Here is a 23,098-nt window from a genome sequence, read left to right as displayed (position 1 = left end):
CATAGGCTTTGAGCAGATTTCAGGTAGTTCCTGAATAAAAATCAAAATTGGCTACCAATTGCCATTTAATGTATCTCATCACAGGAAGAAAAACAAAATATTGGAGTCCTTTGAGAAGAATAGAAAATCAGTTTTAAAGCAAGTAGTAATATTTATTACAGTTCTGCAGGTGGGGGTGGCAGAGATTCATTGAGATCTTGATCAAAGTCAGGAGGAATAGGAAATTCCTGAAATTGGATCTCATTGTTGGAATCTTCCTGGCTTTTCATAAAATCTCCTGGTGGCACGGTCAAGTTAAATGAGTCAGGGGGAGGTGGAAATGACTGTTTGGACTCAGAATTATGATGTTCAGAGATTTGACTGAGACAGTCTAGAGATGGTGGGAGATTGGTGGAATCGTTTGGAAGAGGAGATTCAGTTATCATTGTGGGTTTGTCGGATTTGTTCCCCTCCTGTCCTTCGGTATCAGGAAGGGAAGCAGGTGGTGGAGGCAGATCTGCGTCATCTGAAGAGGAAACAGCCGTGCCGATTGTTGATCCATCACCACTGTCTTCTGATGTACGATTTGCCTGATCTTTTATTCTCTCTGTTTTGGGATTGTTAGAATCATCGGTGTTTTCATTTGATTCAAACAACTTAATTTCTAAGTCATCTGCTAAAAGTGCACTTTTGCTTGGTTTCCAGACCATAAGTGAAATAATTGATGAACGTTTTGGGAATGCTTCATTTTCTCTAATGTTATCCAAACATATGTCAGGGGTTTCGCCATCAGCAAACGGAGACCTACCTGCCCAATTTTGATCATTTAACACTGGTTTTCGCAAACATTTCCATAATACAATCATGAGTATAACTACCAACATAGTAGTCAGAATTGCACCAATTAATATGGCTGCTATTGAATTATCATAATTGGCTTCCTTTGGGACATTTGTTGTACTGCTAAATTCGAAGTTGAATCCTGGTGTCTTCCTAGGTGAACTGTTGACAGTTGGTGTTGGTTGTATGGATATTTCATGAACAGTCGGGGGTATTGATTTCCTGGAAGAGGTGAGGGTAGATGATGGTTGTTGAGTAGGAGTATAAACTGATGGTGGTGATTGTCTGGTAGAAGAATAGGCAGATGGTGATAGCTGTATGGCAGAGGTAAACACAGGCAGTGCTGTTCCTTGGAAGGAGGTGTTGGCTATTTGCATTGTTTTTCTGGTGACATTATAGACAAGTGGTTGTCCAGCAGAAGTATGTGCTGCTGGTTTCCCAGAAGAAGCATAGGCAAGTGGTGTTGGTTGTCCAGCAGCAACTTTGGCAGTTGTTATTGGTTGTTCAAAAGATAGGTTGTTGAACTGTGTTGGTTGACTTGAAGGATTCTCTATCGTGCCCTGAAAATTCTCCGGCATTGATGGTCTAAATAAAGTAGATTGTGGTTGCTTCTCTGTTGTAGTTGCTTCTGTCTCTGAGAAAAAAGTATCATTCAGGTGTCCACAAAACAAAATTAAGATGAAATACTTGAGATCCATTTCAGAATGTTTCCTTTTTACCAGTAGTTTTATGATAAAAGAAAGAAAGATAATTAGGTATCATTTAGTATCTGGCATAAAGTAGGTAGGTACTTGATAAATATTTATCATTCCTAATTTAGACTTGATACACTCCAAGCTAACATGAACAGCTCTTAACTATAACTTATCATATGACATTTAGACCCCAAAGGCAGTAATCTCTCTTAATTCTTCCATAAGATTTATACTTGGTACTGTTGCCCCTGTAGGTTTATTGCATTACAGTCCTTCATTTCATAGTCGTACATCTCAAATGCATAGGCTCTGTACATGGGTACCATGTGCACACTACTTTTTCCTCTGTTTACTACTAGAAATACATTGATCCTGCTGCCTCGAAGGGCGCCAGTAACCATCTATTATTTAATCCAGTGGTTTGTTTTCTTTTTTTTCTCTTGATCACTTTTGACACTGTTGATTATTCCTTCACTGCTATTCAAGTAGCTCTTTGGAGTAATTTTCCTTTCATATTCATCTCACTAGCTCGTGTGTTTCTTTTGCATCCTAAATACGGTACTTGATATGTATTCTGTCTTCACTTTTCACTGCTTTTCTTAGTCCTGAATCTATCAGGTGTCACCTCTCACCTTTAACCTCTAGCTCCCAAACCTGTGTATCCAGCCTAAATTTCCTTAATTCTTGTTCCATTTGGATGATTTCTTGGTGGACATTGCCATGTATATATCTCACTATCAGCAAATTCAGCGTATTTAAGTCAGAATTCATCTTCATCTTAAAAGTGACCCTTCTCCTGACTTCTGTTTTTGCTAATGGTATCACCCTTGTGAGTTTCTCATGCCCACAACCTATTAAGTAACCTTGCAGCTATGTCAGTGTCCAGGACAGTGTCTTTATATTAGAATCTCATATTGGATTCAATTCAACTCGTACTCGACAATCCTAAAATGCTCTTCGAGTCTGGTTGAGGGAGTAGTCTTGCTGCTACTTCATTTATTTATTGATAAGCACCATGTTTTTTATGGCTCTGTTCTGGTTTAGGAGATACCAAAATTAAAAAAAAATTCTTTTTCTAGTAGTAGAAACAATAAATAAATCTAATTTGATAAGTTTTCTCAGAAAGGTATGCAGGAGATGCACAGAGGAACTAAGCTAGCCTGGGAGAGCTTCAGGGAAGGTTTCTCAGAGAAGTAAAACTTGAACTGAATCTTGAAAGGTCTGTAAGAACTAAGTAAATAAAATATTCCAGCCAGGGGAACAACATGCAGGCAAAGGAAAACGAGGCATATGTTTAAGTTTGTGGGGTAGGGTGACCTGTGGGATGTGGCAGATGCTAAAACTTGAAGAGTTTTTTCAAGTTTCATTTCTATTTCTGTGGCCTAAAGATCTATCTAACCATAACTAGTCAATTAATCTCTCCTGGTCTCAAATGTCTTATCTCTAAAGTAAGGCTAGTTTTCAGCTCTGTATGTAATACTTGATTCATACATCTTTAAACACAATGGTAACAATTTGGTTATTTCTTAATATTAGGGAAAGGAAAATCTCTGGGTTTTAAATCCTGGTCAATATGATTTGAAATTATAGTTTCTCTGTGATTTTTTTAAGCCAATCTGAGAGATACGATGGTCTGTACAAGCCTTGGTGGAAGGTTCAGTAACAGACAAGGAACTCCCTCAAGTTTGCAAAGAAATAGACTTTTAGCATATTTGAGTGGTTTTCTTTGCTTATTCCTCTACCACTTTGTACATAGTGATGATAAATTACCCTATTTTAGTAGAGGAGAAGGAATGTGATTTTTTTTTTCCTGTGTAGTGTCCTGCTTTTTATTTTCTCTTTAATACTTAAAGGTTTAATTTTAAAATATTTCTCCTTTAAATTCCCCTGCACACTGCTGATGAATTAATCTTCTGACCACCAGGTTTGATCAAGACATTGCTCCCTTGCTTATTGTTGTTCAGTTGCTCATGTCTGACTCTTTGTGACCCCATGGACTGCAGTACTCCAGGCTTCCCTGTCCTTCACCATCTCCCGTACTTTTCTAGTAAAAATCTAGACTGAGTTTTCTGTTTCTGGTCTGAGTTTACCAGTCCAGACTCATATATCATGACTGAAACTTCTCATTTAGCTTCTTCCTCATCTACATACTTCCTAAACATACACTTTTTCTCCCCTTAACAGACACTTTTAATTATGCTATTCTTCACCCTCTGAGAGTGTGTTCTTTTTTCTAAACCCAGTCTCTTCCCTGTTCTGGTTGCCTAACTGTATCTGTCAAACCTCAGCTTAAATTCCCTTCTTAGACCAAATTCTCTGTGACTGAGCACAGCCCAGAAAGCTCAGCCATTCCCTGAATTCCCCCTCGTTCTTGTTCTCTTTATGGTTCCTTGGATAATTCTTCTTGTATGTACCACACTCACACTTCTTTTCTCTCAAATAATTGTGTTTATTTTTTATTTCTTAACTTTTCACATTTTCTTTTTGTTATCTCCATCACCTCAAATAAGATTATAAAGGACTTTGAAGAAGGCAGAAAGTAACAAAGAAAAATCCTTATCTAGAGCATCCTAAGATGCTGTACCGTCTCAGGTGTTTTACATACTTCATTTCATTTAACTTTTACATAATTTTGTGAGAAAGATGGAGAAATCTTTGATTTACAGATAAAGAGACAAATTTAAATGTGTTAAGCAATTTGCCAAATGTTATGTCACTATTAGTGACAGACAGGGAATTTATACCCACAGACCCATCTGATTTAGCATATGCTATTTCTGCTACTCCAAATTGTCTCATGTTTTTATATGTTGATTTCTTTACACCAGAATGCTGTATGTGTTAGCAGCTCAGTAAACAGTTAACCTATAATCGGGCTTCTTGGTTCTTTTCCATTTCAGTTTTTTGCTATTTATTAATACTTCTTCCAGAATGTAATTGTTGCTGTTCAGTTGCTAAGTCATGTCTGACTCTTTGCAGCCCCATGGACTGTGTAGCACGCGAAGCTCCTCTGTCCTCCTTTCTCTTCCAGAGTTTATTCAAAATGTTCATTGAGTCAGTGATGATATCTAACCATCTCATTCAGATGGTTAGACTGTAAGTAGAGAGGTAAAATCTAAGTTATTAAATTATGCCTTAAGGGTTTAATAGGGAAAATTTTGACACTTTTGGCATAAATATGGAAATTTAAATCATCTCTACACGGTTATCATCCATGCAGTCCCTACCTACTGTTCTTACAGATTACCTCTTTCCCCAAAGAAGGCCTTATTAGAAAGTGTTATTCTTTAGAGATTCACTTTAGTTTTCTAAAAAATGCCATCCAGAGCAACAGAAAACATAGGCCATGAATTATCTTCAACCAAGAAAGAATGTATCTTGTGACTTTTCTTAAAACTTTTAAAAAACCTTCACAGTTCCTTTTTTCAGTTAGCTAAAAAAGACATTAGAGAAGGAAAGAACCCAGATAGGAACATAATTATAAACCCAGTTGAGTTTGTATGGTCAATTTTGGTAGGGCATAGCCTCTTTTGTTAATAGGAACGTCATAGGACCTTAAAGTGTGTGAGATTTTTCCACTTGTCATTTAACGGTTACATCAGTATTAAAACCAAATTCTGTTTTTCACCTATCCTACCCCTTTCTCCAGCTCCTCAGTTACCTATACCCTCCTGCTACACTGGAATGCTCAAATCTGTCTTAGAATTCTGCTATAGCAATTCAGAATAGTCCAGAGAAAAGGAATAGGATTTAAAAGAAGAGTAAATGATGGGGAGAGGTATAGTAGTGAAGAAACTGACTTTTTTTTTTTCTAGTTCAGTGACAGTGAGGGCAGTGTTATTACCAGTGCAGAAAGTTACTTAACATATGTGTTTTATGTGTGTGTGTGTATGTGTGTATATGTAGGCCATGTGTATGTGTTTTATATGTGTGTGTGTGTGTGTGTATATGTAGGCCATGTGTACCTGAAATACCAACATTATTTCTGCAGGAGAAGGTAGAAAGAAAGAACCATAGGAGGGGCAAAGGAGTAAAAAGGAGAAAATGTTGGATACAGTGAAATGAAAAAAGAATGCAAAGAAATAAAAAATAACACAAAAGAGAAAAATAAAGCCAAACAAAGGATAAACAGCAAATACATGGAATGGGGAGGTAAATTGATTAGAGAAGGTATTGAAAGAAAAGTGAATAAAAGGCTGAAGAACAAATAGTGATTATGTATTTAGCAGGATGTTAGGGTAGAAAGCTAAAGCGAACAAAATCAGAAGTTGGAGGAGAAGACCAGAGTAAGTGAGAGAAGGAACCACAGAATGCTGCTTTCTGCCTTTGCGGATGCAGGAATCAGCAGAGGAACAGTGTTCTCAAAATGGAGGACAGGCCTTAGGTCACCCATCTTCTCAAACTCACTCACCTTTCATTTCAGGACTCCTGTCTGCTCTAAGCATCCTTAAGATTCCCTGCTCCCCCCTGCCCCACACCCCACCCCCCCCCCGCTGTTTTTTGGCGCTCAGAGGCTACTTGTAATTACTCTAAATAACCTATGAACAATCTATATACCATTTTTTCTAGAATTTCCCTAGTCTGCTGCTCAGGCAAACCCTGAATTTGTCTACCTTTATATGGCAGTATTTTGCTCATTATTTTAGGTTGGGACTCTTGAGGTTTAACTCAGATTTTGGTTCTTTGTTTCTCCTGAATATTGAAAAAATTTTAGAAGAAAAACATCAGCTGTTTTAACTAAGCATTTGAGAAGCAGTTAAAGTAGGAGTCCCTTTAATGCATAAGTACGTAAAGAGTTTAGCATGTAAAACTGATGCTAAATTGGATATAGTAAGAGAGATGTTATTGTCTTTTAAAGAGGAATCAAGAAGATTTGGCGGGCATATCCTAGATAAGGCAAATACAGGTAGCAGTATCAAAAAATAACATCTGAGTTTCAGTTACTTTGTTATAATACATATATAATAGATTAAAATTTAGTGGTATTGTATCTCCCGCTAGTAAAGTTATGAAACCAGAAAAGGAAGAAGACAGCAATTCTGTATCTTGACGAAAAGCAGCAAGGGGAAATTAACTTTGAACTATGATAGGAATTATTTGATGACTATCTTTTATCAAAAATAGCTACCATTTACTAAGTACATGCCAGATGTTTGGCACTCTCCTGTTTTAATGAGGAAGGTGATGTTATCGTCACTTTACAGATAAAACTGAGACACAGAGAAGTTGGATAATTTGCCAGAGTGTCACAGCTCTAAGTATTGGCACTGATACAGAAATCAGTCAGTCCTGTAAGATGTCTTTCCTTCCATTACATTCATAGTAAAATTCTGAAATAGGAGTGCTTTCGGAGGAAAAGAGATGTGAACTTTCTGGGAATAGATAATGTAAGTAACATTTGGAGTTAGCTTTTTAAAAGGCTGAACAAGAACTACCAGAAGACCATTTTAGTCCTGTGACTAGGAAGACAATTGTGGGAGTGTTGATTAGTTAGCCTATAAACTAGCATAATTGGTATGACTTTTAAAGATTGGACATTGACAGGCATCAGATTTTCATTTAAAAAATTCAGACTTACTCAGAATTCATAATTTCCCTCTGAGTGAAATTATATAGGGATTAGTTGGAAAACACAGGCACTATTAAACCCTACATTTGGTTCAGATTCTTTAAAAAGATATGGATAAGCATTATCCAAAAAATGATAAAAATCTTTCTGTATTAATTTCTGTAATAGTTACTTAGAAGAAATCTGAAGTGGACTTCTATAAGAGAAAGTCATAAGTACTTTATGAAATGTTGAAGTAGGATATTACCCACTATGAATTTACCATTCTATGATATTACTAGTCTGTGTAAATAAACTCTTGGCAGTTTTTATTTTGGAGGATATTCGGTTTGCAATTGTCCAAGTTACTCAGAGAAAACATCTTTTCTGCATGTTAGCAACTTTCTGTTTTATGAGTTTTATTTTCCATATCTATTTTATACTGCTTACTAAAGACTTAGATAATATGTGACATAAATATGTAGTGATGAGTATATGTCCACGCGTTTTACCATAGCATTTTTTTTCTTAGCTTTAAAAGTTAGTGATAATATTTTCATGTCATCATTATTACTAAAATTCTATTTGTGTAAAAAAGCATATTTAATAATGATCATTGAGTGTCTCATCTAATCACCTTTGTTTATTTTTAAATTAAGTGAAGGTGACCATTCTTACTATGGAAACTGAAGGGGATTAAAAAATAAAAATAATTTAAACCTATGGATTATGTTATATATAGGAAATTTTCATATAGAGAAAATAAAAATTTTTTAACAGTTGGTACTTTGGGGTTGTAGATTCAGCCATAGCTGATGAATTCTAGTTTTATTTCCAACTCTTAGCTTTATCTGCCTTGGCTGTAGTTTTATTTCTTTTAATTACAGAACTGAGGTCAACAAACATAATGATTGAATAAACTTTAAAGGGTTTATATTATATAAACCTAGTTGAAAATTTTTCTCCAAGGCAGGCTCAACACTGAATTTTTGAAAGTCCATGCAACAAAACCACAGTACCTGTTATAGATATCTTTAGACTATCAGACTTTAAGTTTAAAACAGTAATAACATTTTAGTTTTAAAAATTGGAGAAGGAAATGGCAGCCCACTCCAGTATTCTTGCCTGGGAAGTCCCATGGACAGAGGAGCCTGACTGGCTACAGTTCATGGAGTCACAAAGAGTCAGACAAAGGTAAATTTTATATAAAACAAAGATCAAACCAGATTGCCTGTGTGAAATTGTCTTACCTTGGCTGTTAATTTCCTTTGCAGAAGGCTAGATTCTTGTTCTAACTGGACATTTTGGTGCTTTGGCTAAGAAAGCAAAAAGTGGTTCAGTTCAGATTAAAAATGATCCTCTAGCACATTGAAATAGTCTCTGTAGAGAAAGAGGAAGTTTATCAATAGTTGGTTCCGGAAGTGCAATAAGCCACAAAATGACTAAGAAAGTACTACTTTAACAGAGCTTAATTTGAAACACAATTTTGAGCTACATGATTTGAGTGCTTTTAATTAACATTTATAAGTAAACATTTGAGACTCTCTAGTAACATGATTCAGTCAGTTCAGTCGCTCGGTGGTGTCTGACTCTCTGAGACCCCATGGACTGCAGCACACAGTAATGTGATTATATAGTTTAAATACTTAAAATAGAACCTTGGAGAGAAAGTTATATAAGGAAAAACTGCCAGTCGGGTTACTACCCATAGTGAGATTTCTTTTCATAACAAATGATGTGTCCTGTTTACTTGTGTGACCTTAGGCAGGTCGTTATACTTCTGAATCACCGTTTCCTCCTCTGGAGGAATATTTCTGTTACTAGGTTTTGAGAGGATTCAATAAGATAAAATATTTCCTCTTACATAATTTAGGCTAAACCCAGGTAAAAGTATGATTAATTTTTTCCAAGTAGTTTCCTAAATGATTTTTAAGTTCAAGTCCACAACTCTTTAGTTACCCACAAAGTAGCTAATTGTCAGTGCCAAGTAAAAATAAATTGGCAATCATCTTTTAAATAAGTTAACTAATAAGTATGTTGAGAACAGTATGAGTCAGAATGAAAACACATTTCTTTGAGCATCTCACCTTCTAGACTCTCTCATCTGAAAAATGGAGATCATAATTCTTAATTTATAAATGTATTATGGGATTAAATAAATGTAAAGTGCCAAGCATCACACCTATCATAGTAGATATAGTAAGCATTAAACCATGCTCTGCTTTCCCCTGGTCACTGCTGAGGAACACAGATAATTAAGACCTAGTTCTTAATTTCAGGGCACTTATAACTTGGTAGAAAAAGAAGATTTTTTTTTAAATATGCTATAAACTTATTTTATAGAATATAATTTGCTATATATATTGAATTGGCCAAAAAGTTTGGGTTTTTCTGTAAGATGTTATGGAAAAACCCAAATGAACTTTTTGGTCAACCCAATATAATATAAAGTATGCTACATAATTTTAAAATATGCTATAAACTTTTGTTTCACTATTTTTAAATCCCTAAATTAAGAAAAGTGTCCTTGTTCAAAAGTAACTTTTGAACTCAAAACATCTTAACCTGTCATCTTTTTAAACAGTGGTTAAGTTTGAAACGGAATGAACCACTTTCATGAACTACCATTGGATGTTGTCAGTCTGAGGATGTGTATTAAATAGCCAAGATAGTGAGGGATAAATTTTAAAGATTTCTGCAATAGGAGCTTTCTGTTTTGTGAGATGTTCAGCCTATGTGTTGCATATGAAAGTAGTTGCCTAGTTAATTTCTTATTTTTAAAAACACAGTGATTTGTTTTCAGTTTCTTGATTCAAGGACTGCTTTGTGTTATTACTGTTTGTTTTAGTGCACAATCTCAGAGTTTTGATATGCACAAAATGGGAGCTCTGCCCAGGTTCATTTCAAATCTGATCCTTTTTACCCTTCAAAAGATAACCTGATGTTACCACAATTGGCATGAGCTTTCTCTTGCTTTCCTTTTCCCTTTGTTGATGTTTACCATTTTCTGGAATAATAGGGCTATGATTTGTTATTTGGGAAATGGATTTTTTTATAAATTGGTAAAAAATTGATAATAAAATTGATGCTGTTTTCCCCTCTCTCATTTTAAGATGTAACCTTAAAAAAAAAATGTAACCTATCTAGATCTTTGGAGCAATGGAAATTTTACAGTTTTAATCTGATGACCAAGAGCAGTATGATCTAGGGAATTATGCAAAAATTATCAATGCCTCTATCTGGAGTTCACCCCATTTAAATGAGGAGGAAGGGTGTAACTTACCCATTGGTGAGTTAAACTCTTCAGGTGATTCTGAATCTCAGTCAGGATGTGAATTACTTACCTAGAAAGAGTTACAGTAATACTTGGAAAAAAAATATATAAATATGTAAAATGTTTCCTCAGCTAGGAAATGTTTCCTCAGCTGTGATGACCGAGAGGGGTGGAATTGAGGGTGTGAGTGGGAGGTTTAAGAGGGAGGGGTTGTGTATGTATACAGCTGACTCCTTTTGTCGTACAGCAGAAACAAACACAACATTGTAAAGCAGTTATACTTAAAATTATTTTATAAAAAAAGCAATGGCCATTGTTAGGGGGTGGAGATAGAGACTGGAAGGAGGCCTAAAGGAACTTTCTGAGAAAATGTTCTATTTGTTGGTTAAAAGGTGTTGATGTGTGTAAACATTTGTCAAAGCAAATTGAATTGTAAAAAAGAAAAATAAAAACACATACATATATATAAATGTTTCCTTAAATGTCTAGCATATTTCCCAAAATAAATGCTCAACAAGGGATGAGATTTTTAAGAGTGGCCTGGTCTTTAATTAAGTATGCTCTGTGTCAGTTTTGGTGGACAGTTGGAAAGCCTCTCAAAGCAATTTTTGCAATATATTAAATTGAAGATGAAAGTCTTGGCTTAAATGTAAGCCACTATTTTACTTGAACCCAATTTCTTTAGACATTCAACAATTACCTGAGTATCCTGTTTTCCAAATTAGAACACACACACACGTACACATCTTCCCTTTGCTCATGTCATATTGGATAGTAAAAAAATAAAATTGGTTTATTAGGTCACTTGGCACTCTCAAAGTCCAAAAACTAATCAGCCTTTGGATATTTGCTGTTAAAAAATCCCATAAGCAATGTTTATAGAGTTACATTACACTTAAACAGCAAGGTATGTTCCACATTTACACTCAGCATTCTGTTGCGGCTGCAGATCTCCTCTGTTTCAGTTGTACTCTGTTTCTTATTGATCTTTGCTGTGTATCCTCTAAAATGATAAAGTGAATGCAAATATACATAGTCACTTTTATTCTATCATCTTAATTTATTATACAAAATTTAAAGTTTTAATTAAATATAGTAGAAAATAACTTTTTTATGTACACCACATGTAAAGATGAAAGCATCTGGCATAACATTAGCCGTGTTTACAGGTGAACTGGTATGGATTCTGTCACATTCAGCAAAGAAAGTACCATGTAACTATACAGTTCAACTCTATGCATTAGGAATGTGACTTCTGTTAGATGTTAAAGTATATAATAGCCTCAAATGACACACTGAAACTCTTCAAAGTTTACGTATATTTGGACAAAGATCATGTAGCTACTATTGCTGAACAAGAAAAACTCATAAATTGCCTCTTTCTAACTCTATTAGTCAGTTCCCTCAACTTGTCTTTAGAACCTTCCTTGAATGCTTGGTCATTTTATTAGTTGCTTTTTAAAACAGTGTCAGACACAGTTTAAATAATTAAGTAAGCAGGCATACTTCTTCCCTTCTCACTTGCTTGTTTCTAAGCAAGGCCAGCCATGTCAAATTTTAGGCCATCAGACCAACACCTTGGCATTAAATGTCAAACTGACTTCATTTTTACCCCAGAAACTTTCTCATTGCTACTTTGCATTTTTCTTCACTAAAGCATCTATTAGTTAGTGAGTTTTTCAGTTCCTCCTTCGTCTTTTCTTTCCCTTGTAGCTGTGAGCACTCCTGTAGATTGCATCATTAGGTTGGGCACTGTGAACTGTTTTGCTCTTTTCCAAGTGTCTGATTCAGCAGGCCAGAGACCACTGCTTGCCAGAAAATCACCATTGCTCCTAGGCTGACGCTTGCCTACTTGTTTTGACCGTCTGAGAGATGAGACTTTGTTTGCCAGAACCACAGTTGATAGAAATAGAATGGTACAGATAAGAAAGAGCACGGCAATTATGATTAAGCAGACTAGCATAGCCATTTTGTTGTTGTTGTCCTCACAGACACCCTTTTTGAAAACTTCACTGGGACTTTTGCTTGTGTTTTCAATGCTCTGTACTGTTGGAGAACTGTTCCTGACAACAGAAGATACATAAAGCTCCAGTTCAGATTGAGGAGTTAAAAACGCGATGTGAGATGTTGGTGCTGTTTCAGGCATGTTTGTAGAATTATCTTTTTCATCTGCTTCAGGAGTGTTAGGGTTTGTATTGAAGTTTTCTTTTTGGCTTCTGTCCATCTTGTTGTGAATATCTGGATCCAAGACAGTAGTATTGTTATCCCACAGATGGGTATAGTTGGCTTTCGTTCCAGGAGACAAAGAAAAAGCTGTTGTCATCAGAAAGGCAAGATGCAGGTAATGTCCCGTGTGTCCCATGTCTGTGAGTGTACTGGTAATCTGTAGGGATAGAAATATAATTTGTTAACTTGTGAAAGAATAATGGTTCCTAGTTTTGGTAATTGTCATTAAAAGATGGATAGACAGTTGATAAGTTTTAGCTATTTGGAGAAGACTCTTGAGAGTCCCTTGTACCGCCAGGAGATCCAACCAGTCCATTCTAAGGGAGATCAATCCTGGGTGTTCTCTGGAAGGACTGATACTAAAGCTGAAGCTGCAATACTTTGGCCACCTCATGCGACGAGTTGACTCACTGGAAAAGACTCTGATGCTGGGAAAGGTTGGGGGTGGGAGGAGAAGGGGACGACCAAGAATGAGATGGCTGGATGGCATCACCGACTCTGTGGACATGAGTTTGAGTGAACTCCGGGAGTTGGTGATGGACAGGGAGGCCTGGCGTGCTGTGATTCATGGGGTCGCGGAGAGTCGGACACGACTGAGCGACGGAACTGAACTGACTGAACACTCATGCCTGACATGTGCTTTCCTGTTTGAATTCCTTCTGAACTGATCTTTTTTCTACTAGGCTACATATAAAGAAACAATTTAATTTCTCTTATTTTTTAAATGCTAAAAGGTAGCATTATAGATAACTACTAATCATTGTAAACCAAATACCCTTGTTTAAAAGAGTTTCCTCCCTCTTGAGCATGCTAGAAGAATTTAGCTTTGAGTCACATACTTCTGCTTTTACTTTTTTGATTCCTCCTTTTTTTTTCCTGACCATTTAAGGAAACTCCTTGCAGAAACTCCCCATCCTCTAACAAATGAGTCACCCATCTGTATAGTAAAGGAGAAATGTGACATTTTGCTTCATGTATGAGAAGAAAATGCAAATAGTTTTGCGGGGGGCTCAGGAAGGGGGAAGTATGGTAGCAACCAAGAGAAAATGGACCTCAAGTAGAAATTCGAGATGTTCTTTTTTCTCCCTGGGTGTTTATCTTGAAGCTTAGAATAAAAAAGCTAGTGCTTAGAAATATATTCCCAGTACTCATGAAAGCACTTTTATGATGACGGGTCTCTCTTCACCTCTGTGGCCCCTGAGTTACTGTGGCTTTCTGAAAGCAAAGGCATGCCACTTTTCTCATCCCAAACCTCTGGCATTACAGAGGAAAAGAGGCAAATTTCTTTTGAATAATCTCAAAAGTTCAACAAAAGATATTGAGCTTTCTCATTATTATTTGTGCTTAGAATTTTTCTGTGAATATTTTGACATAATCTTTAAAAATAAGTTATGCAATAAAATAGAAATACAACATCAGGATCATGGGATTCAGACTCAAGTGGGAAGTCAGTGCAGATCATAAGAGTCTCAACCTATAAATGAAAAAGTGGAATTTCGGTTTTGGGTGTGAGCTCGCTGGAATCCAGTTCACAGAGGGGAAAACTCTGCTCCTAGTTTTTGTTACCCACCATAAGACCAAAAATTTAAATGCAGCTGGCATGTCTGTTCTGGGTGCTGGTAAGCCAACAGGAAAGATTCATTACCGTTATTGAGCCATCTCTTTTAAAATAGTACTCCAGTTTGTCTGGGCCACTTTTGTAAGAGTGTTTTATTGTTTGCATTTATATGAATAGGGAAGTGGAAGCAAAAACTAGGTTATTCTTCTGTTGTTGAGTCAGTCAGTCATGTGTGACTCTTTGTGACACCATGGATTGTAGACCACCAGGCTCCTCTGTCCATGGAATTTTCCAGGCAAGGTTACTGGAGTGGGTTGCCATTTCCGTCTCCTGAGATATACCAAATAAAAGTGCCTGTTTGCCTATTGTGTATAAGTTCTACTCAAACTTGAAAGTACATGGATGTGAGTTTGTTTTTAATGCAGATTTATTCCATAGGTCTAGGAGGGACCTGAGAGTTTTAACCAATTCCCAGGTGACACAGATACTGTTGCTACTCATGCTTTTTTTTTTTTAACTGAATATAGTTAATTTGAGAATAACAAATGTGACATCAGTTCAGTTCAGTTGCTCAGTCGTGTCTGACTCTTTGTAACCCAAATGTGACATATTGTTATACAAATGAAAGTAGCATATAATAAACAATACTAACTAGAAACTAACCTCTGAAGTATATTTCCTATTGATAATATGGAGGGGGAAAAACCCTTTCTTATGTGTTCTAGAAGTAAGATAACTTTTCAGATTATAATTTTTATAGACAGTTAAAGATATTGTGCGTTGACTTGTCTATAATAGTGTTTGAATTCAATTTTTAAGTTGAATGACATACATCTTTGGATACTTCCACAAAGTATTTTTGTGGAAGTACTTGTGATTCTTCCACAAACAGAAAGACTTTAAATTGGATTAACAAATAATTTCCAGCCTTTTATACTAGACTGGACTTCTGCATGAGATGCTAAAAGTGATTTAAAGCAAGTTATTCTTGTCACATTAGTTCATTAGCAGTGTAATATGTATCATAGTATTTGTACACATTTTACAGTGCTCACCACAGGATAAATAATAGGCCCCCTGTTGATTGTCTTCAGCCAGATGTACTGTCATCCCCAAATAAACAAACTGTTAACAAAATGAGACTTTGATATCCTTACAAATGCCTCAGAATAGAGAGCTGTCTGTACATCTCTAATTTATGCAATGGAAGCCAGGTTATATTATGAAAATTTTCCTCAATCTCTGGTAGTTTCCAATAAAATTTATAATGCCTAAGCATTAATAATGAGAAATTTGTTTTTTAAACTTATTTTAATAACAAGTAAAACTTTACAGTTCACTTAGGAGACTAAAATCAAATCCTACTTAATTTAAAGCTCTGTGTTGATGGTAACTCTTGCCATTTCTTACTTAAATTTTACTTAATAGAACAGAGAAAACAGCATACGTGTTCCATTACTAATTCTACTTTGTTAGTACGATTCTTAAGTACTGTTCAAAAGTATTTCCTCAAACACTAATCTGTAAGAAGTTATAAATGAAAAGGCATAAGAAAAGCCACATATATGACCTACCTTACAAAATGCTTGGTCAAAATCTTATAACCTGATTTTAATAAGCCACTTCTTTTCTTTTCTTGAAGCACAGCTTCCAAGTAATTTAAAGCAGAATAGACTTGAAGAATCTGAACCTTAAAGTAAATCTGCAGTTTTAAAAAAAAGGATATGTACAGCTAGCTTTCCACTAACCACAGATGACACATTTCCTTTCCACTGCAGCTAAAGCACATGTCACAGGGAAAAAAAAAAATCTCCAACTTGTCTATTTGGCCACTGGCATGACAGGAGGCTTTGTAGGACAAATCCCCGCCTCCAGGGTAGGGAGGGTTTTCTGTTTAATGCCTTCTGACCCTGTGCTTATTATGTATGTCTGCTATATGCTTTCGAATGCTATGTTAGTATCTCTCAGAAAAAGAGAAAATAGCATTTCCCCTGAGATTGAGCATTAAAATCTTCTCTAAAAATTGTTTTTGTATACCACAGACTGATTTGATAACATGAGTTTGGAGACCCAGAATATTGGTCAGATAATAGAAACAGTAATGTATATAACTAGCATTTCCAAGTATGGAAATGCAATAGTGGTTTAGAGAGAATATCTAGTAAACTTAGGTTATAAGAGACAACAAAAATCCCTTATAATCTAAGTGCAGTGTATACACACACACACTCCCCTCTAACGTCCTGTCAGAACCTCATACTCAACATGTCTAGAATGGACTTCATTTTTCCCCCAGTGACTGCCCCTGGTGATCATGGTGGTAACATTCTTTGTAATGGCAGAGCCTTGGTATACAGCAAGTCCGTTTAATGAAAATCCTTTGTTTCAGCCATGATAAAGACCTTGGATCATGTTGGTCCTTTCTTCATATTTTTGGATCAGTTTCTTCTCTCACTATTAGCCTTGTATATATTTTAGATGCTTATTAAACCATACCTAGACTACTATAATATCTTTTTTACTAGCCCCAACTCCTCCTTATATATCGTATGTATCACTTCCTGTGATCATATCACCTTTTTCTTTTTAAAAAAAATGTGGTCAAATAACTCCCTAACACCTGCAGCTGTAATTCAGAAATGTTTGTGCACATAAACATCAGATGAAAAGGTTGTTTAAAAACAATGAAAATCTCCAGGCCCCACTGCATAGATACATATATAGTAGGTCTGGGCTAGGACAGGAAACTGCGTTTTAACGAGGCACAGAGTCGATTCTGCCGCTGGTGTGCCACAGAACATCCTCCAAGAAATACCAAGCTCTTAAGAGAAAATCTGAGCCCCTTAGTTGAGCAGTTTTGGTCCCTTCATAGTTTGGCTATTCTGTATTTTTCCAGCTTTCTCTCTTAAAATTTCTCTACATGAATCCTCCATTCTAGCTCAGCTAGCTGATTCTTGCCTCAGCACATCTAGTTGCCTATTTTTTCCCCTCCTTCCCTCTCTCCATGAGGTCTGCCATTCCCTCCTCTTGTTGAGTTTGAAATTCCTCCTGCCCACTTCAGCATCTTCTATGTAGCTTTCACTGATTACCCTTTTTGTGTTGATTTCTCCCTCTTTTAAACTTCACAAAAGTATTTTTCTGTGCAGTTTCTTTGACAAGTGATTACATACTACCTCATCTTTTCTTTGTTCTTGAAATACTTTTTTTTTTAAATTTTAAGATGACTTAACTTGTCATATTTTTATCTTATTTTCTCCCAATAAGATTTAAAATTCTTAGAAAAGGATATTTGTTTTAGCTTACTTTGTAGTACCACCAGAATCATCAAGTATAGAACGTTGGGCCAAAATTAATGTTGATTTGTTTTGAAATTCTGGTACTATATTTGGGGGCTTTCTGACGGTCCTTATTTTGGCTACTCATATTGATTAGCATTCTTTTGAATGTAGACAACATATGACAGACAACTTAATCAAAAAATGTAATGTATTGGCTCACACAACTGAATAGTACAGGAATAAATTTGATCCCAGGAGAGGGGCTTTATCTAGGACTCAAAAGAAATGGCCGGTGCCCCAGTTTATCTTGTTATTTCTCTGCTCCATTTCTTCAGGTTTTAGACAGGCTTTTCATTCATATCTTAAGGTACAAGCTAACGACTCTCAAAGCTATATGTTCCTTTAATCATAAACATCAGGGAAGAAAAAGATCTCAGTTCTCAACAATTTAAGTTGAAGTCTTTGAATTGGGCCTATTTGGCCCTGGTTGTCCTAGTTTGAGTCACATGATCATTGTTGAACCCTTCTCTCTGGTCATGGTGGATTAAATGAAGTGACTAAATTCATTCAGTTTACTCCAAGGCTCCAAGTGGGTCATTCCCACCCAAATAGTTCACCGGGGAACTTGGGTGCACCTGGAAGCAACCAGCCGATGTCCATTGCCTTCCTCCTTGCTTGACTATGATAGACAAGTTTGTTGTTGCTCAGTTTTTGAACTGGGGATTTGTCTCTTCCATTTACTTCAGCCTTCTCAGTGTCTTAAGAACAAGTGATTTAAAAAATGGATCCAGATTTGTATAATTGTTTCATATTATAGTTTGTTTTTTCTAGAAAACTAATCAGAAAAGAAAGGAATAAAGTAGATTCGTAGCATCTGTATATTCATTCAGAACTGTTAATGATTTGTGTCCTTTTTTTCATCATCCTTAGGTTCAAAACTGGTCAAATCAATGGCGATTTGCTGATATACCACGTCTTGCTGACTTTAAAGCCATATTATGCAAAGCCATATGAAATTGTAGTGGACCTTACCCATACTGGGCCTAGCAATCGCTTTAAAACAGACTTTCTCTCCAAGTGGTTTGTGGTTTTTCCTGGCTTTGCTTATGATAATGTCTCTGCAGTATATATCTATAACTGTAACTCCTGGGTCAGGGAATATACCAAGTATCATGAGCGGCTGCTGACTGGCCTCAAAGGCAGCAAAAGACTCATTTTCATAGACTGTCCTGGGAAACTGGCTGAGCACATTGAGCATGAACAGCAGAAACTACCCGCTGCCACCTTGGCTTTAGAAGAGGACCTGAAGGTTTTCCACAATGCTCTCAAGCTAGCTCACAAAGACACCAAGGTGTCTATTAAAGTAAGTTTCACTGCCTGTTAGGTAAGTGATTCATTGCCTTGCTTGACTACAGCCAATCTACTAGACTCCCCAGGGTCCCTGTAGTTCAGTTCAGTTCAGTTCAGTTGCTCAGTCGTGTCCGACTCTTTGCGACCCCATGAATCACAGCACACCAGGCCTCCCTGTCCATCACCAACTCCCAGCCAATCTACTAGATTCCCCAGGGTCCCTGTAGTACTGCATACCAAATGTAAAGTAAGTCCAAATGGAGGCAAACCAAGCTTTTTATCTTCATGGAGGTCCTGCAGAAGGTTGGAGAGGTGTACACTTAATATAATTTCCAGGTTGGATTAGAGGCAGGAGTATAGAGTGGGTGGTTTGCTGCATATCTGTCAAATGGCAGGAATATATGAGGAGTGGGAACTACCTGTTGAGAGTGCTTTTGATTATTACATGCTTTTTAGCAGAGGATGAACATGAACCTTCAGGATAAAATTTGTAATTATCCATAGGATCTCAAGCTTTTAAAAACTAAAAGTTTTTTTCTGATGTTTTCAGTGTCTTTTGACAGCACTTATCATAATTATTATTGAACCTGTTTGAATATATAATGGTGGTAACTCTTCTTTAAATGGCAAACATGGTATTTTGTTTGGTTGGTTGGTTTTTGAAACCTCTCAGGTTTCTACATAATGAAATTTAATCCTTTTCCAATCTACCCTCTTGCTGCCATTTTCCAGGTTGGTTCTACTGCTGTTCAAGTAACCTCAGCAGAGCGAACAAAAGTCCTGGGGCAATCAGTCTTTCTAAATGATATCTATTATGCCTCGGAAATTGAAGAGATCTGCCTGGTGGACGAGAACCAGTTCACCTTAACTATTGCAAACCAGGGCACACCGCTCACCTTCATGCACCAGGAGTGTGATGCCATTGTTCAGTCTATCATCCACATCCGGACACGTTGGGAGCTGTCGCAACCTGACTCCATTCCCCAGCACACCAAGATTCGGCCAAAAGACGTCCCTGGGACACTACTCAATATTGCATTACTTAATTTAGGCAGTTCAGACCCTAGTTTACGGTAGGTTTTTTAAAAACTCATTTCAATCTTATTTAAAGTTTGTTGGTTTTAAAATGAGATCACTTAATAAATTTTTAAGGCAGCCTCTACCTTGATACTGTAAATTATTAGCAGGCATTCTAAATAGGTAAACACGTGAACTGTGTAAATCTGAATAGGGTGATTCATATTAAACCAGTGTTCTTTCAACTTCCAGCTGAAACATAACAGCATGGCCATTTTGGTGGGGTTTTTTTGTTTGTTTTTCTTTTTTAAAAAAGTTTTTTTTTTTTAAGCCTACTTGTAAATAAAATTTCTCCTTTTCTGAGTTCTCTGATTTTTCCCATATTTAAAAGTACATCACTATTCCGCTCCCTTGCAGTCAAGTAAGATTATCATTATTTGAAAAGGTAGGCTTCAGTTCAGTTCAGTTCAGGTAGCCTTAATGTTCAGTAATTCAGTAACATTACATAGTTTCTGCAACTGTGTAACTTTAACAAAATTCTTGAAAGAAAGCTTAAGACAAATATAGATGTCAGATGAGCAGAGTTATAATTGGATCTGGTTAGGCTTAGTATCTAAATGAATGCGGAAAGGACAGGGCCTATGGCATCAGGAGTTTTGGTTTAAATCTAGACCTGCTGCTCTGTATGACTTTGGTCAAGGTACTGAAGTTCTGCAGATGAGCTCTAGTTCCCTCTTTTTAAAAATAAAGGTAACCCTGCCTTCTTGTAAATTTACAAAAGTTTAATAAATGTGTGGTAGTAGAGCATAGCATCTAGCAAATAGTTTGTGCTTAACAAATATTTCCTCCCAACTGCCCCACCCCCGCTCCGCCCTTTCCTCTCTGCCAGTGTCTCCACACCACTTCCCTCTTCTGCCTCTCTCCTTTTCATGTAAAGATAATTTTTTGCCCCACGTACCTTGGGACTATCAAGTTTTTACAGATTTAAATTCTTGGCTTTGGAAAATCTTCCCTAGGGTATAATACAGCTCAGTTCAGTTCAGTCTCTCAGTCGTGTCTGACTCTTTGCGACCCCATGAATCACAGCACGCCGGGCCTCCCTGTCCATCACCAACTCCCGGAGTTCACTCAACCAGGCTTTATAAATGGGCTTTTTAGAATTCCAAATCCTCCCTAATTTAAAAGGAAAAGAAATAAGATTTCTTTACCTGGACGGTCCTCATGGGATCCATGAACTCCCAGAAAATACACACAAAATTTCACGTATGCTTACCTTTCATTATCTGAGAGGAGTCTGTGACACCTACTCCCAGTTTGAGGAATGCCAGTTCTTTATAACTGTTGAAATAACAGTGAAAGTCACTGTCAAAATAGCATCACTCAGAATTCCTTGGAGTTAATAAAAGATACACAAACTTAGAAACAATGATGTTAATAATATTTTCATTTTAGGAAAATGGAGCTATGTCTGTCTTGAATTTCTAGTTCTGAATTCCTCATAGAGGAGTGCTAGCAGACTTCTAACAGTTATTAGCTTGAATGAACCTGTATTATTCTCTTGTGAAATAAAGCAAACTGACAGCTTCTGCTTTTTGCTGAAGCCTATCGTTCCAGAGAAAAAGCCTTGAGGCAAACTTATATTTCAGTGGCTTTTTCCCCCTGTGTGGTTATTACATAAATATATTATGATGCAAGTTCATGATGAAAATTCAGAGGTAAGGAAAACCTGAAATTTACTGAGCAAACCATTTGTTTTGCAGAATAGGGGAGAAAAATCTAAATCTAAAAATTGAGTTTTTTGAGCTGTCTCCTAAATTAAGTATATTTTTAGACATTTATAGGGAAGACTTTGGTTCTGATGGAACCTGGATATATATTATAGTTTGCGTGTTCTTTATTTGTTTTAATTCAGTGCTTTTATGTATAATAGTAGAAGTTCATTTAAGGAAAAAAATGGCACGTGGGGGGAGGTACTTAATTATATTAAAAAATTGCTTGACCTCTAGTTTGTAGTATAAATTGTAGGACACCTAGAAAGAAATTTGGTAGATTCCAATGAAAGATTTTAGCATTCTAATTTTATGAGGGCCATCTCATTTCTTGTGCTCCTGGTTATAACTGGATCTAGTGAGAAGGGGAGCCACAATTTGAGTTTTGGCCTCACTGAAAATATCGTATGCCTTATTCTAACTTTATTCATATTGACTGATCTTAAGACCATAAAATTCTCATATTTTATATTCCAATGGAATGTCTTTTAGAAAGGCCTTATATTTGCTGTCGTTAGGAGCCTCAGAGTTCTCGATTATGTGGAGAATTTTCCTTTAAAAAAATATGATTGCGGAGTATTTGGGATTTACCATGGAATTACAAAATCTTATCTCTGATTGATCATAAAATTTTAAAATAGTTGATCCATGCTTGGTAACAGAATCATAAGTTGTATGTTATGAAAAATTTGAAATTATAAGAAAAAAGTTTAAAACAACTTAATTTGTGTTTTCTCCTAGGTCAGCTGCCTATAATCTTCTGTGTGCCTTAACTTGTACCTTTAATTTAAAAATTGAGGGCCAGTTACTAGAGACGTCAGGTTTATGTATCCCAGCCAACAACACCCTCTTTATTGTCTCTATTAGTAAGACCCTGGCAGCCAATGAGCCACACCTCACCTTAGAATTTTTGGAAGAGTGTATTTCTGGATTTAGCAAATCTAGTAAGTAATGATTTTTTTTTTAATACTAAAAACAATTCTAAGAAGATTCATGATGCCGGATGGTTGGGGCTGGTGTACTGGGATGAATCAGACGGATGGGATGGGGAGGGAGGTGGGAGGGGGGTTCAAGATGGGGAACATATGTATACCCAGGGCAGATTCATGTCAGTGTATGGCAAAACCAATACAATAATGTAAAGTAATTAGCCTCCAATTAAAATAAATAAATTAAAAAAAAAGAAAACTAAGAAATGCAGGGAAAAAAACAAAAATGTCAAAGTTTAACTGATAAAGATACATTGTATTAGATACTTTGATAGTATTTCTTTGTATCTCTCTTTTACTGAGATATTTTTTTAAAATTATTTTACTTGCCTTTATAATTAAGATTTTTGTATAACATCTATACAGAGTAATAAACTAATCAATTTATGTCCAAAAAAAAAAAGATTCAAAGTCCTCTCATTTCAAAATGAAAGTTCACTAACAAATTTGAAGAAATTCAAACTGAAAGAATTGTTCAGTCGCTCATTTATGTCCAACTCTTTGCAACCCCATGGACTGCAGCACACCAGGTCTCCCTGTCCTTCACCATCTCCTGGAGCCTGCTCAAATTCGTG

At 36.3% G+C, this 23,098-nt stretch overlaps 3 protein-coding genes across 11 annotated transcripts in view; 1 reads left to right on the top strand and 2 right to left on the bottom strand.

Moving 5' to 3' along the window:
- Positions 1–23,098, top strand: part of NF1 (neurofibromin 1) — a 252,176-nt gene that overhangs the window by 186,253 nt on the left and 42,825 nt on the right. For all 9 annotated transcript variants that reach the window (XM_088828700.1, XM_055401461.2, XM_088828696.1 and 6 more), the window contains 3 exons: positions 18,329–18,761; positions 19,481–19,821; positions 22,276–22,478. In XM_088828700.1, coding sequence (XP_088684826.1) covers positions 18,329–18,761; positions 19,481–19,821; positions 22,276–22,478 — 977 coding nt within the window. The remainder of the gene's footprint in view (positions 1–18,328; positions 18,762–19,480; positions 19,822–22,275; positions 22,479–23,098) is intronic.
- EVI2B (ecotropic viral integration site 2B) lies at positions 128–8,441 on the bottom strand. The gene is made up of 2 exons (XM_055401517.2): positions 8,313–8,441; positions 128–1,530 (listed from the first exon to the last, which is right to left on the bottom strand). Exon 2 carries the CDS (start codon positions 1,515–1,517, stop codon positions 156–158), a length of 1,362 nt encoding a protein of 453 aa, XP_055257492.2. The 5' UTR covers positions 1,518–1,530; positions 8,313–8,441; the 3' UTR covers positions 128–155.
- Positions 11,347–15,850, bottom strand: EVI2A (ecotropic viral integration site 2A). Its single transcript, XM_055401559.2, has 2 exons — positions 15,695–15,850; positions 11,347–12,719 (listed from the first exon to the last, which is right to left on the bottom strand). The coding sequence occupies exon 2, from the start codon at positions 12,696–12,698 to the stop codon at positions 12,000–12,002; it is 699 nt and encodes a 232-aa protein (XP_055257534.2). The 5' UTR covers positions 12,699–12,719; positions 15,695–15,850; the 3' UTR covers positions 11,347–11,999.

The sequence above is a fragment of the Moschus berezovskii genome, chromosome 20, assembly GCF_049115385.1.
Source record: "Moschus berezovskii isolate FMDL1 chromosome 20, NW_MosBer_1.0, whole genome shotgun sequence".
NCBI lineage: Eukaryota > Metazoa > Chordata > Mammalia > Artiodactyla > Moschidae > Moschus > Moschus berezovskii.
The sequence above is the reverse complement of the archived record's forward strand: the minus strand, read 5'-3'. Positions and strand labels throughout refer to the sequence as shown.